We start from the raw sequence: 18,399 nt of genomic DNA, 5'->3' as shown, positions 1-18,399 counted from the left end.
ATCAGAACCCAGAATTCTTCGAGTTGTCCCAGCCGGAATTCATTCCTCGGAACTCCTAGCACTCACAGCTATTATCAGTTATTTGTGAGTCCTTTGTGTGCAAATTAGCTGCCACATTTTCTCTATTACAATATTGCAACATGTACCATTAGCTACGAATCACTAGCACTTTTTAAATTCAGGTTATTTTCTAGCTTCTGAAATGTGTATTTGGGTCTTACCATATCTGATGAATGAAACATTTGGATTAAATAAATCAGTGATCTAGTCTCTTTTCCTGAATATCCAGCAGTTGCCATTCTATATAAACTTCAAATTCCTTTTGTAATGTTTTAGTTCAAACTGTTATCCTCAATTTGTGCTTAACTGTAATCTTAATGCTTCAGTGAAAATATTCATTCATTAATATTAATTTATATTCCCCAAATTATTTTGACGTCAGTTTAAATTGGTTTGTTTATCCAATCAAATTGAATTAAATTTCGTAATTCAATCTTAGCTTGAATTGAGATTTAAATTCAAAATCAGTTTCTAAATCTATTCTATCCAAAAATGCAGTTATTTTACTTTTCTAATTGAATCAATGATTAAGATCATAAGACAATAAGAAATAGGAACAGGCCCTTGAGCCTGGTCAGCCATTCAACAGGGTCATTTCCTGCCCTTTCCCTGTAAGCCTTGTTTCCTTCATTGACCAGTCTTATCAATTTCAGCCTTAAATATGCACATGGACACTGCCCCCACAGCTGTCTGTGGTAAGGATTTCCAAAGGGACTGAACCCTCTGAAGGAACAAATTCCTCATCATCTCAAGTATTAAATTGGCATCAGTTTGTTCTCTGACTATGGCCTTTGGTCCTAGACTCCCACGAAGGGAAATGTCCTCTCAGCATTTATCCTGTCAAGCCTCTAAGAACTCTATATGTTTCAATAAGATCACCTCTCATTCTTCCAAACTCTAGTGAGTAGAGTACCAACCTGTTTCGTATATGCTTATAAGACAATCCCTCCAGACCAGACATCATCCTTGAGCCTTCTCTGAACTGCCTCCAATAAAATGATATATTTCCTTAAATAAGGGGACCAGAACTGTTAATAGTCCTCTGGATGTGGAGGGTCACTCACCAGCATCTTGTACAGAGTAAGGAAGTCTTACTTACTCTTATACCTCAACCACCTTAAAATAAGGGCCAACATTCCATTTGCCTTCTTGATTAGCTGCTGCACCTGTGCTAGCTTTCCGTACTTTGTGCATTAGTACCCCTAAGTCCCTTTGTGTTGCAGCTTTCTGCATTTTCACCCTATTAAAATAATATTCTGTTCTTCTGTTCTCCCTTCCAAAATGAACTTCACATTTTTCCATTTTATACGCCATTGCCCAATTTTTGCCCACTTACTTAACCTATCAATTTATCTCTCTAAACTGCCTGTATCCCTTTCACAACATATATTTCCCTCTATTTTTGTGTCATCTGAAAATTTGGGTACAGTACATTCACTTCCTTCTTCCAAGTCCTTTTATATTGTAAACAGTTGCCGTTCCAGTACTGATCCCTGTGGAACCCCACCGGCTGCAGAACACTGACCTGAAAAAGAACCCCTTATCCCCACTCATTGTTTCCTGCCCATTAGCCAATTCTCTATCCATGCTTTTGTACTATCTCCAACACTGTGGGCACTTATTACTCAATCTTTTGTGCAGTACCTTGAGAATGCCTTCTGGAAATTCAAATACAACACATCTACTGGTTTCCCTCTATCCACTTTAGTTGAAATTTCCTCAAAATTAATAAAACTGGTTCCCTTTTCATGAAGCCATGATTTCTCTGCTTGTTCAGATTACAATTTTCCAAATCTTCTGCTATTACTTCCTTATAATGGATTCCAAAACTTTTCCAATAATAGATGTTAGGCTAATCAGCTGATAGATACCTGCTTTTTACTTCCATTTGTGAACAGGGATGTCACATTAGCAGTTTTCCAATTCTTGTACTTCTCCAGGACCCAAGGATGTTTTTGAAAATTACAACCTATGCATCCATTATCTCTGTAACTACTTCTTTTAGGATCCTAGGATTTACCTCAAGATGTAACTGAGTTGCAATATTCTGATTCAAACACATGCCCCATATTGGTTTTAGTTTTAAACTGCTCTCCCTTGTCTCAATTCATTGTCTCATTTTTAAAATTCAAAATGTATTTTTAAGAATTAGATGTTGTCCTCACATTTTGTAAAATATCTAGTTAGCTAAGAACATATAGTATAAAATTAATTTAGTTTGGTAGTAGAAAATTCAGTAGATGTTAAATATGGAGATTGGGAAAGAGTAGGGTTGGGTGATGTACTGGGATTTGTGATGGGTTTTGCTGTAATACAGTTAGTTTATTTTTTGCTATTTTGCAAATATTAGACTGTTTTTCAGACAATATTAAAACTGAGGTCCCCACCTGCATTCTTTGGGGGATGGATAAGATTTGATAGCACTGTTTGAAGTTGAGTGGGGGAGTTCTATTTATCACTCAACCAACATTGCCGAACAAAATAGCTGGTTGCTGATTTGGTGCTTGTGGAATGTAGAAACTGAAAATTTGTTGCATAGAAGAAGACTATCTGGCCCTTTATGTGCTCCCTGGACAAGAACGGGAAGTATCCGGCTGTATTCCTCTTTGTAGTTCTTGATTCATGGCCCTGTAGGTGACATTTCCAAACGACTTTATAAATGCCATGAAGATTTTTGTCTCTCTCGCCCTTCCAGCTACTGAGTCCCCCTCACTTCCACATATACTCTGGGCGTTGAGTATTCTAATGATCACTTCTCAAATCCTTCTGCCAATGATCAGATCGTTACCGCGAAGTAACACAAGAGAGAACAATAGCGACCATTTCAGAAAGCAAATGATTGGATCGGGAGCCCATCGGAACTTGTAGGGCTCAGAGAACACTTCTAAGCAATCAGCTGTACAGCTGGTTCCCACCGCTAGCTGGCACCATCTGATGGTCCTGGCTTTAAATCCTGGTTGCAGAGTTTAATTCACTTTGTTGCTCTTATCGATTCGATATGACGCCAAAGTACCTGAGCTGTTTGAGTTGTAAGATGACTTTTAAATCTCCGTCTTTGCTGGAAAAGCATCGGGAGAAGTTTTGCATCGGGACTGAGTTCGGAAGAGCGTTGATAACCAAAACCCCTGAAGATATGGTGAAAAGTTTTAAATAATTTTTTCTAATGTCTCGTTTAAATACAATGTATTTCCGATCTCAACAGCGCCAAGATGCATTCATATTTGTGTTTTTGCTGAGATTTCCTTTAATGTTGGAGAATGAATACACTTTTGGAAAATTTGCTTTGTCCTCGGGGCAAATGCAGTTGAAGGACTTCACTGCTCAATTTGTAAAGATGCGAAAATCAAAAGTGAAAAGAAATGTGATGAATTATAATGGTCGACCTTCTGATTCAAATGCATGTCTCCCCAGTGGGTTTACTGCAGTCTCGTTTCTTAATTGCCGGTAGCGTTGATTTTATGTTAATATTTAGAATGCATTTTTCAATTTAAGTAGTGCCTTTATCACTTAATTTTCTTTGTATTAGATCTAGCCTGAGATAAGAACGGACAGCTGAAGATTAATTTCATTTTGGAAATTGCAAACTTTTAATTTTACACAGTGCTTTTTGCTACATTTATTTGGATGTTCTCAACCAAAGTCTGATGCGTAAGAATACTTTTTGAAAAAAAAGTTAAATTATTGGCGTTTATTTCATTGGTGCTTTCGCCATTGCTATTTCAATCCAGTTTGTGGCTCCGCGATTGAAATTGGTGGATTGTTCCGGCTTTAAAACCCAGCAACAAGACCATGTGTTTATTTAAAACTTATCAGTTTGTAAATGCTGGTTGCTATGCTAGGGCGTAGGCTTGACACTTGGCGTAGGGAGGCCTGGATATTTACACTGTCTCATACTTAACGTTTTCGGGTCCAGTGACTTCTCCTCTTCCCCATTCTGAGGGGAAGGGTCACTCTTCCTCTCTCCCAATTTTGAGGAAGGGTCACTTGAACCGAAATGTTAACTCTGATTTCTCTCCACACATGCTACCAGACCTGCTGAGCTTTTCCAGCGATTTCTGTTTGTGTTTCTGATTTTCGGCATCCGTAGTTCTTTCTGATTTTAGAAGACTTGGAAATGTGGATGCTAAGACATTTGTTTACAAAAAAAATTCAAACCATAACGCAAATGAAGAGGTACTTGAAATTACAAGAGCAAAAAGACCCTTCCAAAGTGACATTCAGAAAAGAATGTAGTCAGTATTTTAGCCATTTGGACCATTTGGCCATGCAGGAATGTGGAGTAATCAGAACAGCCATGATCCTTAACGAATGGTGGAACAGGCTGGAGTGGGCCGAATGGCCTACTCCTGCACCTAGTTTGTATGTTTGCGTGTTAATCTGAGCTGAAAAGCTACGGGGATCCCTCCTAGAGCACAGCAGCAAGAAGGCTTGACCCAGGTGTAGTTGGATGAATGGTTGCAAACATTGGTTGTGAAGCGATGGTGCAAGACTGACCAGTGTGGCATACCATGACTGCAGATCTCCTGGCAAGGGGTGCCACAAACAGTAATGACAGGAATAGACCTGTATGAATTGGTATTTTTTCCAGGGAGGTCATTTACATTCATACAAAGAATGACAATGACAGGAAAAGACACACAGGTCCAACCAGCCTGTTCTAATTATCTGCAATGCACACAAACACTCTCGTCCAAATATTCTGCGAGAGTAGAAAAGTAGATTAAAAACTGACCAATCAGGGAAAGCATTTCCAAAATTACTCTCCAACCCTATAGATCACTGCAGCTAATCCAAGATCGCGTACTCACTTTATATATTGTGTATTGTTATATAACACCTTCCCTTTTTATGAAATAGTCCCTGCTCCAGCCAGAAATGGACCCAGCTCTGATTAGACAGATCAATGTTAAGCATAAGAGCTGACAGTGTGTTGCGCAGGATCATAGATTGATTGACAGGAGGAGGGCATTCAGCTTGACATATCTGTGCTAACTCTCCAAGAACAACTCAATTCATCCCTCTCCCCTGCCCTTCTGTCATAGCTCAGTAAATGTTGTTTCTCTTCAGGTGCTTCATTTGATTTATCATAGAACACCAACGGTGTGGAAGCAGGCCATTTGGCTCTTTGAATCCACACCGACTCTCTGAAGAACATCTCGACCCAGACCCAACCCTATCTCCCTGACCCCACATTTCCCATGGCTAATCCACCTAGCTTGCTCATCCCTGGACAGTATGGACAATTTCTCATGGCCAATCCACCTAACCTGCACATCTTTGGACTGTGGGAGGAAATCAGAGCACCTGGAGGAAACCCACATAGACACAGGGAGAATGTGAAAACACCACACAAACAGTCACCCAAGTCTGGAATCAAACCCAGGTCCCTGGCATTGTGAGACAACAGTGTTAACCACTGAACCACCATGCCAGCCCTAGGTGCTTATCCAAAAGCTCCTTTTGAAAGCCAGTGTTGAATCAGTCGACACTATATTCTCAAGCAATGCATTTCAGATCATAACCACCTGCTGTGTTTAAAAAATACTTCCTGTGTTTACCAGTTCTTCTTTTCCCATTTGCATCAATTTGCTGTTCTTTGGTTCTCAAGATTTGGGTCAATAGGAACAGTTTCTCCTTATATGCACCAACTAGACACCCCTTGATTTTTTTGTATACCTTTATCATGTGACCTCTTCTTGAAGGAGAACGGTCTGAACTTAGCCAGAGATAGTAAGAACTGCCAATGCTGGAGTCAGAGATAACATACTGTGGAACTGGAGGAACACAGCAGGCCAGGCAGCATTAGAGGAGCAGGAAAGCTGTCATTTCGGGTTGGGACATCAGCTTTCCTACTCCTCTGTTGCTGCCTGACCTGAACTTAGCCAGTTGTTTTTCATTCTTTCACAAGATGTTGACATCACTGGCTGAGGCAGCATTTATTGCCCAGCACTAATTGCCCCATGATAAGAGCCTATGTGGTGTAGATGCACCTCAATGCTGTTAGAGAGGGAGTTCCAGGGTTTAAACATGAGATCTGTCTGCATAACTGAAGTACCCATTCTTAGAACTATTCTCAACAATCTTTTATGCTGACTCTCAATTATTTTTACAACCTTCCTCAAATGTAGTGCCAAGATTTAGACACAGTATTCCAGCTAAGGCAGATTCACAGTTTTAAATTCATTGTAACTTCCTCCGTTTGTAGTCAATGCTTTAATTTATGAAGCCCGGGATGCCCCATTTCTTTAAAATTGCTTTCACAATCTGTTTTGCCACCTTCAATGATTTGTGTACTTATAACTCCAGATCTTTCAATTGGAATTATGCCTTTTATTTTCTACTTGCTCTCCTCATTCTGCCTACCAGTATGTTTATAGAGTCCATAGCACCAAGACAGGCCTGTCGGTCCAAACTGGTCTATGCTGACCAAAATGTCTATCCACGCTAACCCCATTTCCCTGCACTTGGCCCATATCCTTCCAAACCTTTCTTATTTATGTATTTGCCCAAATGCATTTAAATGTTGTTAATGTACCCACCTCAACCACTTCCACTGGCAGCTCATTCCATATGCGTACCACCCTCTGTGTAAAAAAAAAAAGTTGCCCCTCAGGTTCCCATGTATTCTTTCCCCTCTTACCTTAAACTGATGCCCTCTATTCCTTAATTCCCCAATCCTGGGAAAAAGACTGAGTGCATTCACCCTATCCTTGCTTCTCATGATCTTTTACACTTCTAGAAGATCCCCCCTCAGTCTCCTATGCTCGAAAGAAAAAGTCCTAGCTTGTCCAATCTCTCCCTATAACTCAGTTCCTGGAGTCCTGGCAACATCCTTGTAACTTTCTTCTGCACCCTTTCCAGTTTAATAACATCCTTCCTATAACAGGTGACCAAAACTTAACACAATACAACAAGTACGGCCTTACCAATGTCCTGTACAATTGCAACATAACTTACCAACTTTTATACCCAATGTCTTACTTGACACTTCCCTACATTAAATGTCATCTACCTTGAAGCCATCCATTTCACTTGTCTACACTTGCCACTACCTGTCTCATGGTTCACAATACTTCCACAATTTGTATCTCTTGCCAATTTTGAAAGTGCGCACAGCCAAGTCAACATCATAAAGACCAATAGGAGATGCATTGTTTTCTGGGAAATGAACCATTTCCTGACTCTTAACTGAGTTTCTGCCCCAACTAAACTTGCGATCCTGATACTCCCTAATCTATTTAGTTGAATACTTTATTCCCTTTGGTTTAACTTATCAGCCTGTGAGAATCATGGCATTAGGTACATGCCAGTATCCAGTAAAATCTGAAAACAGAATTGCACCAATGAGGTCTCATTAACAGCGGTGTGAGAACAACCAGTTTAAGATGCAGAAGAAAGGCAGATAGATATGAAAGTAGAAGAGAGTACCGACCCCATCAGCCTGTATCTCCCCCACTGTCAGCTGCACTAGTGCAACCAATGTCTATTGCCAGCACCGGAAGACTCTCTGTGTAGCTGCTGTCTGACCTATTGACCATTTTCAGAATATTGTTCATTTTATAAATTTCACTGTCTTATGACAGCTTAACCAGCTGAAGGACTATAAGCGACGCCGTGAAGAGCAGAGGAAGCAACAGGAAATGGAGGAGCGAGATATCCTGGAGGAAATGGATGAGAACGAGAGGAGGTTAATATATGATCATTTGACATTTGATGAACAGGAAGACTTTGCCCAGGTAATCTCCACTAATACAAGTAGCCATGATCTTCTAACAGAAAGTAAACGTTTCCTACTTTAGCCTAACAGAAAATGTGCTTAATATATCGCAAGAAAGTAATATTATACATTTGGCCATGACATTTCTGAAAGGCCTAAGACCCTTTCACTATAAATGTGTCACTTAGGATCATAGGAGATAAGGGATAGTGGGAATTGGGGAGGGTGGAGTTACAATGGTTTGGAAACGATTGTGAGGGTGAGGACAAGGGATAGGAGATTGAGAAATGGGTTACAAAGGTGAGGGGCAAGAACAGTGGATCAGAAAAGAGGAGAAAGGGCTGAAGACGCTGCTCAGGCCATGGTGAGACAGAGGAGGAAACTCAGTCACTTTGACAATAATAAAGGAGGAGGTATTGGATCAGCTGCTCGTACTTAAAATTGATAAGGGCTGTTGACCAGATGAGATGCATCTAAGGATATTTAAGGAAGCAAGAGTGGAAATTGCAGAGAGACAAGCAATAACCTTAAAATTTTTAGAGCCTATTATTCAGGTTAGAATTAATGGTCACATGAACGAGGTTTGATTGATTCACAAGAGTCAGTACACTCCAATCGAGGCTACATCCTGGTAAACCCTTTTTTTTTTGCATCCTCTCCAAAGCCTCCACACCCTTCCTATACAGTGGTGAGCAGGATTACACATAATACTCCAAAGGTAGCCTAACTAAAGTTTTACACAGCTGCAACATGACTTCCCAACTTTTGTACTCAGTGCCCTGACTGACAAAGCCAAGCACGGTGTCCACATTTTTTAACATCTTATCCATTTGTGTTGCCAATTTCAGGGAGCTATGGACTTGCACTCCAAGATTCCTCTAGATAGCAAGCTCCTAAGGGTCCTGCCATTTACTGTATGCTTTTAGAGAAGAAAGATAAGGGAGGTCAGAAGATGCATGTAGAAAATACAGAAGAGAATAATGTTGGAAGGAGTTTTTATGACCTCAGTGCTTCACAGTGAATGAAATACCTTTTGAACTGCAGCCTTGTGACCTCTAAACATCTTCTGTCGGTGCTCCACTTATCTGAGGATCTCTCGCAGATTGGTTTTAAATGCTAGGAAACATGCATGGAGCTTGCCACGATCCAAAAAACTGGACTGGGATCATGAGGCTGTGGGAGGATGAGATGCATTTTGACCCTGATTGAATGCAAAAAGAAAAATCCATCTCCCACGGCTACAAGAACGAAGATCAATTTGAAAATCAACACAGTTGTTGTCAGTTTATATTTACTAGAGTGCTTTAGTTATAGTTTCCGAACTTGAATTAACCAGGGTCACCTAAAAACTTGAAAGTTATATCTGTACATTTTTGCTTAACTACTAATCTGTTTAATATGAACCTTTCCAATTATTCATAAGAATACTACTAAAAGCACAATTAAAAGCAAAAATTATACATTCTCAAGTTTAGCTCCCACACACTTGTTTTAATAACAATGCACCTCTAATCTACCATTCACATCTTTCAAAATTTGCCTACATATATGTACATTCTCATTACTTTTGCACAGGATAGTCACCCAATTGCTTCAGCGTTATAGCATTGATGTTAAGTAAGTTAACCCAATGGTAAAAGCATTTGAATACAGTTTTGCATAGAATTAACAGTGCAGAAACAGCCATTTATCCCAGTTGGTCAACGATAGATGCTCTTATGCAATATGAGCACTTTCTACCCTGCCCCAATATTACTCTCTTCACTTCTCCAGCTTAGATTCAGGAAATCTCCCATAACCATGCCAGTGCTGTCTGCTTCAACCAGCACACATAGCAGTGACTTCCACATTTTCATCACTCTCTGATTGAAGAAATTACTCTTAAATTCTTTATTTGATCTTTTACTGGCAAATTGACATTGATGCCTTTTTGTTCAAGAATCATTTCCCCATATTCTCCTTATTGAACCTTCTTTAAAATATATTAAAGATCTCTTCGTAGCTCTTCCCATTTTTCAGAAAGAAAGAGTGCCAGGTTGCTGAATTGACCTTGATAGTTTGAGCGAACTCAGGTGGGAACATCAATTAAAGAGTGAAGCTGGACACAAACAACAGGATGAATTAATCTAAAATCAATTTAATTAATATCCAACATTGGACTTCACATTGATCTTCAACCAAATCCAACACTGAATGGTAACCAACTGACAAGGGGATACATATGTCATTCAGTGTGTGATAGGGTTTGACATTTTAATTCATTGAATCTTTTAAAATGCTTCATTAAATGTTTAGTTGACAATTAGAATTAATGTTTTATACTTGTCTGTGCATTCAAGTGCATCTTGTGTGTTTCAGCAGAATGAAGGCCCATAGAAATACACAGTTGTTGTCAATTGGTACACTTCATTAGATGATCTGAGGGTTTTTCATCATTTTAGATTCTTTTGTAGTGGTTTTAGAGGCTAGCTTGGGCCATTATTTCAAAATGCAACTCATGGTGACCTGAATGTAATCTTGCTGTAAGTAACAAAAACCAAAGTTGCTGGAAAAGCTCAGCAGGTTTGGCAGCATTTGTGAAGGAAAAATCAGAGTTAGCGTTTTGGGTCCAGTGACCCTTTCTCAGAACTGATGGGAAAACATCGGTTTATATGCAGAAAATAGGGAGGTGAATGGGGTAGGGAGTAAACGATAGGATTGAGCCCAAAGAGAGAGAAGAGCAGTTGGACAGGAGTTGATAATGATCTGGCTGGGATGGTGACTCATTGTTAATGGGGATCGTTAGTGACTAACAATAGGTAGTGTGTAATGGCAGGCTATGTGATGACAAGGCCTTGTGTGTGGGGTAGGGGGCTAGGACATGGGAGAGTTTAGGCCCTAAAATTATTGAACTCGATATTGAGTCCCGAGGGCTGCAGGGTCCCCAAGCGGAAAGAGAGGTGTTGTTCTTCCAGCTTGCATGAGCTTTGCTCGAACACTACAGCAGGCCAGAGACAGAGATGTTGGCCAGGGAGCAGGGTGGTGCATTGAAGTGGCAGGCAACAGGTAGCTCAGAGTCTGTTTTTCTCCAGCTCGGGGTCTTGCTGTAAGTAGCTGCTAGGAAGTGTTCTTCTACCTTTGTGACTTATCTTGCTGAATTCAGCCAGGTTTGCAGCTGTGTTTACATTAGTTTAGTGATTCTAATTCTGAATATCTTGTATACGAGTCCCACCACAGTAATTTGTGCTGCTTCATTTCAACGCTGTGGGGAATCAAGACAGAGTTGTCATCTGGTCTCCATTTGGCCTTCCCAATATAGCAGAGATCACATTGTAAGCAGCAAATGGGGATGGTGTATGTTATGGATCACTTGGAGTCCATGTTGCTGTTGCAATACTTTTACACCAGATTCTTCAGGAGATATGGACTGTGATGTGTTACTATTGTGACATGAGGATAATCAAGCTCCACTACTTCACCAGTTGCACCATTAGTATATATTTGTGGGCTCAATTTCAAAAGTAGCCACCTCCAATTTTGTTAAACTACTATCTAGAATCAAAGAAATGTCCATTTTAGTAGAAACAAAGCACATTCTTAAAGCAAGCGGCAACTACCCATTAACATGTAAATTACGATCTGGAATTGAAATTATATCCCCTTCATCCCACAGAGATGCACTCTTACAACATAAAAAGATGCCTTTCTGGAGATTTGATGGTCTGGAAACAAGGGATAAACTGTGATCAACTCTCACTTTCATTTTTTTTCCTGTTAATGAATTGCTGACAGTTGTAGATGGATGAAAGATGAACAATTTTGAGTGCAACCAACTTGGATTTGAGACTTTAGAAGCTGGTCACAGTCCAGCTTTCCAGGCTTTACTAGGTGCATAGAAACACAGGTACTTAGAAACTCCGAGATAGTAGGAACTGCAGATGCTGGAGAATCCGAGACAACAAGGTGCAGGGCTGGATGAACACAGCAGGCCAAGCAGCATCATAGGAGCAGAGAGTCTGACGTTTCGGGCCTAGACCCTTCATCAGAAAAGGAAACTCCATCAGATTTTCAGAAACTTCTGTTGAGAACAGGATTTCAGGAAAGACACTTGCAAATTCTGGGGTGTCCTCATTGCATTCTGACTTTTGCGTCTGTAGAATTGAACTCATTCCAAACACCTCCCCACAGCCCTACAGCACCTTCCCCTGTAACTGGCAAAGGTGCAACATCTGCCCATTTACCTCCTCCCTCCCCAGTATCCAAGGGCCCAAACATACCTTCCAGGTGAAGCAACACTTCACCTGCACTTCCCAGAATTTAGTCTACTGCATTCGCTGCTCACAATGTGGTCTCCTCTACGTTGGGGAAACGAAGCGTAGACTTGGCGACTGCTTTGCAGAACATCTACGTTCTACTTGCAAAAAAGACCCTGAACTACCTGTTGCCTGCCACTTCAATGCACCACCTTGCTCCCTGGCCAACATCCCTGTCTCTGGCTTGCTACAGTGTTCCAGTGAAGCCCAACGCAAGCTGGAGGAACAACACCTCATTTTCCACTTGGGGACCCCTACAGCCCTCCGGACTCAATATTGAGTTCAATAATTTTAGGGCCTAAACTCTCCCATGTCTCAGCCCCCCACCCCACACCCTACACACCACACACCACACACCAGGCTTTGTTACCACACAGCCTGCCATGACACACCTGTTGTTGGTCACTAACAGTCCCCATTAACAACTACTCACCCACCCAGCTTGATTGTTAGCAACTCCTTTGTCTGTCCAACTCTCTTTCTCTCTCTTTGGGCTCTATCCTATTGTTTACTCCCTACCCCACCCACCTCCCTATTTTCTGCATATAAACTGACATTTTCCCAGCCACTATTAGTTCTGAGGAAGGATCACCGGACCTGAAACGTTAACTCTGTTTTCTCCTCCACAGATGCTGCCAGACCTGCTGAGCTTTTTCAGCAACTTTGTTTTCGTTCCTGATTTACAGCATCCGCAGTTCTTCTGGTTTTTAATCGTTTATTTTTAGTTTGGACTTTTGGATTTTAACTCATTTTCCATGTATCTGAAGGAGTTGAAATAATTAAATTTGTAAGTATTTTTATAGCCATGGTGAGTTCTTTTAAAGCATTGTGTAAGAGAAAGACCTCCTGGACAATAATGGGTTTTTGTTTATTAGCGACCATGGTAAACAGTTATGTATTAGGCTTTAGTTTGGAAATGTAAGGGATTGATATTTTTCTTCTGATTGGATGAAACACCCATAGCTTAGGGAGGAAAAAGGGTTTGTTTCAGTTTCAGTGTAGGCTGTTCTTCAGCAGAAGTCTTGGCAGTAAAGCAGTTGGTGCTGGAAAAGGAGCAGGTGGTTTAGATTTGTTAAAAGTCGGTAACTTCAGTGTAAGGAGTTTCAGAAAAATTCCAGACTAGAAATGTTTTGTTAAATTCCTGAAGGGGTTAATTAAAGCTGAGAAAGCTTAAGCTCCATTGGATAAAGGCTCCAGGAAGAGGCTATCAAATTTAAGAAGGGGGTTAGTGGGATTGTATTTTACCCTGTGTTTTGAAATCTTTAAATTTGTGTTCTATATTTATTTTGCATAATAAACTAGTGTTTCATTACTTAGGCTGAAACTGCAGCATTACATATTTGTGTTTCAGTAAAAGAGCACCTTGTTAAAGCAAATAAAGAAATCCATCAGATTTCAGTCTGGTATCTGTTTTGTTCAGTAAGAACATCAGCTTGGATCATAAACACAATTCTGTTATGAGTGAGCACCTATTATAAGTTTCAACAGTTGCATTGTTCAGATTGTCATTAATAAAACTGTTTTTATCTACAGATTCTCCAGGAAGTTAATATGTGCGTTTGACACGCGATCGTGCTAGTGCCCTATTGTTTTCTTGAAGTGAAATACAGATCAAAAGCTGTTAGGAAGTTGTCAAACATAATTAGTTTTTTTTAAATTATCTGTCATCTTTGTAACAGAGGATCTAAAGTATCTTCTGTTATAGTAGAGAAGTGAGCTCATCTGATATGAATTTGAAGCCCTTACACAACAACAATTATAAGGATTTGTACTGACTTCCTGATAAAATGAGCAATATTTCATTGCAGAGAGCTTTACAGAAATAAGTAAATAATTAATAAGTGGATAATTATCTGTTTATATACACCATCTGCATTTCAACCAGTCCAGATAACATAAGCAGATTAGTTCACTGGTTATTAGGATTCTTTGTCATTCAACATTAATATCCATTTTACAGAAGCCAGGGTTAGGGTTAGGGTTAGGGTTGATCTTCTGATTCCTTTCTCCTGTAGTGTATTTAAAAATCTCTACTTCCTAGGACCCCTGTTCTCTGGCTACTTAATCCAATGGATTCAAATCATTCTTCTATCATAGAAATATAGAAAATAGGAACAGGACTAGGCCATTCAGCCCTTCAAGCCTGCTCCACTATTGAATATGATCATGGCTGATTATCCGAGTCAGTATGCTGTTCCTGCTTTCTCCCCGTACACTTTGATCCTGTTAGCCTGAAGAACTTAATATGAACTCCTTGAAAACATGCAATGTTTTGGCCTCAACCACTTTGTGGCTGAGAATTCCACAGGCTCACCACTCTATGGGGGAAAAAATGCTCTTCATCTCAGTCCTAAAATGGCCTACTCTATTCTTAAACCATGACCCCAGGTTCTAGACATCCAAGTTATTGGGAAATCCTTGCAGAGTTTTGTTTTGGGAATTTAGGGTAAGAAGATACTTTTGATGCATGGTTGGCCCGTCTTTGTTGGCCAGTGAAGTGGCAATTCTGGTGATCACAGGAAGAGCCCTGACACTGAAGAAAGAGAGACCTTGTAATTATATAGCATCTTTCACCAGCTCAGGATGTCCAAAAGCATTTTGAAGATAATTAAGGGTGGTCCTTAATGCTCAGTATTCTGTTACTTGTGCATTCTTGCCTTGCCTGTAACATGGAAATGGCCTACTGTCATCAACATTGATCACTTAGTGTCAAGGATCCAAAGCTACATTCAACTATTGTCCATCACTAATTTATCTTTGACGATGGTGCCTGGTTATCGTGTGTCAGAATAAGTATTTGCTAACATTTTGCCCTATGTTTGTGCCTTGCTTCTTAATTCACAGGATGGCCCAAGCCCGAGACAGCAGTGGTTTCAGGAGTACAAAAATCAGTTGCAAAACTTGGCCCAAGATCATAGAAACCATGTCACTGCTCTAATATCTCATAACAAGGAACTAGAGGAACAGCGAACAGGTAAATCTTAAGATTCAGCCAAATTTTCTATTTTACAGATCACTGGAAAATCTTACAAATGCACCAAGGATCAGTTCACATTTAATAATGTGATGTTACACAATCCCCATAGATAACTTTAAAAGAGCTAACAATTTCCCAGCAATTGATAGAAATGATTACAGGACAAGATTTTACTGGAGCAAACATGCGAAAATCCACATTATCTACTAAGTAAAATTGTATCAATGTTTACTCTAAGCTATAGAAAATGTTATTCTATTAGTTAACACAACTGAAAATTCTATGCTACATTTACATGTTATTTCAAACTCTTAGCAGATATGTAACCAAATTCCTTTCAGCAGTTCAAAGAGTTTTTTTTCCCCCGCTCGGTCTGGGTTTAGTGTCCTTTCAAAGGTCTCATTGCTAAATTGCCCAAGTATAATCAAATTGAATCCCAGCAGCATGACATCCTGCACCTCCTAGGTGTTTATAGGTTCTGCCTCATCATACTGGGTCTCTGTTCCCACACACAATCCACTTGGAGATTAATACAAAATAGATCTTTTTCTCTGCTTGGAATAGCAGTTGCGGCTTTCAGTTTTCATCTTCAGGTCATTTTGTCTGATTGAGACCCAAAGTCTGTGTGCAGCTAGATCATCTGTCCTCGTGTGTCAAGGTCTGAAAATTGCCACTTCTAAATGAATTTCAGCCTTGTTCTCTGCCCCCATGGCAACCAAATTATAAGGGCCTGTCCCTGGGCAGATTTTTGTTCAACTTCACCATTCTTCGTTTTCGGACAGTTTAACATATACCACAGCCTTGCATTCGTAACAAATTCAAGCTAATTAACAAATATTGAATGGCTTGAATCTATAAACTTCTCAGGCAAAAATCACAACACCTCAGGCAGGGTGGCCACTGAAACAAAATGCCTAATGTTTAGGTAGTCTACATAATTCTGGCTTTTAATAAAGGCATCCTCTGTTGTAGGTAGTTTTATAGAGATCACTACAGGTATTTAAAATTTGTAATTTTACTACAGAGATTGTGAAAAAACTGAAAGACATGTCTGAGAAAGGTAAAATCTCTTCACAAGTGGAGAATATGTTGGCAGAGCTCAAAGCACAAGAATACAAGAATGAGCTACTTCTGGAATCCATGAAGCAACAACTGGAGATCCTACAGCTAGAAACCGTGTAAGTATGCTTAATTACATCAGACGAAGAGCAAGCTTCAAGGAACCTGGTTTCTCCTAAACTAATCTTTGAACCCTATGATAACAAGGTGTAGAGCTGGATGAACACAACAGGCCAAGCAGCATCATCAGAGGAGCAGGAAAGCTGACGTTTCGGGCCTAGACCCTTCTTCAGAAACAGGGGAGGGGAAGGGGGCTCTGAAATAAATAGGGAGAGAGGGGGAAGACAACACCTCATTTCACTTGGGAAACCTGCAGGCCAATGGCATCAATGTGGACTTCACAAGCTTCAAAACCTCCCCTTCCCAAAACCAGCCCAGCTTGTCCCCACCTCCCTAACTTGTCCTTCCTCCCACCTCAAAGCCCACCCCCATCTCCTACGTACTAGCCTCATCCCACCCCCTTGACCTGTCCGTCCTCCTTGGACTGACCTATTCCCTCCCTAACTCCCCACCTACACTCACTTTTACTGGCTCCATCCCCACCTCTTTGACCTGTCTGTCTCCTCTCCACCTATCTTCTCCTTCATCCAGCTTCTATCCACCTCCCCCTCTCTCCCTATTTATTTCAGAACCCCCTCCCCCATTTCTGATGAAGGGTCTAGGCCTGAAACGTCAGCTTTCCTGCTGTGTTCATCCAGCTCTACACCTTGTTATCTCAGATTCTCCAGTTCCTACTATCTTTGAACACTATGCTAGTTTGCAACTGGCTCAGGTAGTAATCCAGAGATTACCTCCGTGGCTCTGCTTTCAATTTATTTCCTAGTTGCTCATATGCTGTTAGACAGGACTAAATGGCCATTCTGTCCTATATACCCACATGGCCTTAGAATTGATCCCTTGCCTCCCACACCAAAATTCCTTTCCAACCTTGAGGTAATGTCCTGAATGCTGGTAGCCAGCAGACTATACAGTTATTGTGATTCATGCTATCTGTTGCAGACAGTTGAATCCATTCACCTCACTATTGTGTTCCCTACTGCAATTATGTTCCTTTAAACTCCCACCCTGCACTTGCAAGGTCATAGTTTCCTTATCCACCTTGCAGTCTCTACAAACTACAAGAACATCAAAGCTGTGAGGTTAATCATAATGAGGTTCCTCACTTTATTAGTGACCCCCATACCTGCCTCACTCACAGTCACACTTTCCTCCCTCTGACCACAGACAAAAATCTGAATCACCTAGCTAAAGGGACTGACTTCCTCCTGGACCAAAGCATTTCAGTAACTCTACCTAAAATCCAAAAGAACTGCAGATATTTTAAAATCAGGAACAAAACCAGAAGTTGCTGGAAAAGCTCAGTAGGTCTGGCAGCATCTGAAGACAAAAAAAATTAACATTTCAGGCCTCATGACCCTTCAAACATTAACTCTGATTTTTTCTTCACAGGTGCTGCCAGACCAGCTGAGGTTGTCTAGCAACTTCTGTTTGTGTTGTAGGTAACTTTACCTCTCCTGTTATACTGACGTGTCAAAAGCAAGTTCATCAACCCAGAGCTGATCTTCCTTGAGCTACAAACACTTAATGTCCACCAGTACCCTTATAACACAGCAGCAACACACCAACTGCATTATCAGCTTTATTGTGTTTAATTTAACCAATTGATTTTCAAAATTAGAACTATCACTCAGCTATTGTCTGTGGTTACACCAAGTAGATTAATTAGTTAAATTATAGATTCAATGTAATAATTATCTCCTCAGTACTGTGGGGGTTTAGAGGGATAATACCTTAAAATTTCACTAATCACCTACCTGCTCATCTAATTAAGGTCTTGATTATTTACAAGTTCCTGGAGGCTGAAAAACAAAAGGCAGAATAAGCAGCGTCTCCTTCTGCTCAACATTGATTTGCAAGTTAGCAAATTGTACTTCACTGCAATCAGGCCTTATCCCACTGTGTGCTGCCATACTCTGATATTTTCCACCTGACGTCTGTCCTGTGCATCTTTTTTCAGTTTCGTTCTACTGTTTCTCCCTTGTCGTCCAGGAAAATCTGGATTTGTCCACCCTACCTTTCCTCCTTGAGGGAATAGAGCTTGACTTCACCTGAACAATCTCCTCCTTAAAGGCAACCTATTGTTTTATAGTGAGACAACAAGGTGCAGAGCTGGATGAACACAGCAGGCCAAGCAGCATCATAGGAGCAGAAAGGCTGACGTTTCGGGCCCATTC

General features: G+C 40.5%; 1 protein-coding gene across 1 annotated transcript in view; it reads left to right on the top strand.

Annotated features, from left to right (window-relative positions):
• Positions 1-3,030: 3,030 nt before the first annotated feature.
• Positions 3,031-18,399, top strand: part of LOC109929514 — a 42,935-nt gene continuing 27,566 nt past the window's right edge. Inside the window, exons 1-4 of the mRNA XM_048619795.1 lie at positions 3,031-3,196; positions 7,644-7,796; positions 14,914-15,043; positions 16,071-16,222. Coding sequence (XP_048475752.1) covers positions 3,059-3,196; positions 7,644-7,796; positions 14,914-15,043; positions 16,071-16,222 — 573 coding nt within the window. The 5' untranslated portion in view covers positions 3,031-3,058. The remainder of the gene's footprint in view (positions 3,197-7,643; positions 7,797-14,913; positions 15,044-16,070; positions 16,223-18,399) is intronic.

This window comes from Rhincodon typus, chromosome 3 (genome assembly GCF_021869965.1).
Source record: "Rhincodon typus isolate 14 chromosome 3, sRhiTyp1.1, whole genome shotgun sequence".
Classification (NCBI taxonomy): Eukaryota; Metazoa; Chordata; class Chondrichthyes; order Orectolobiformes; family Rhincodontidae; genus Rhincodon; species Rhincodon typus.
Note: the sequence above shows the minus strand (reverse complement) of the source record. Positions and strands in the feature narration are given on the sequence as shown.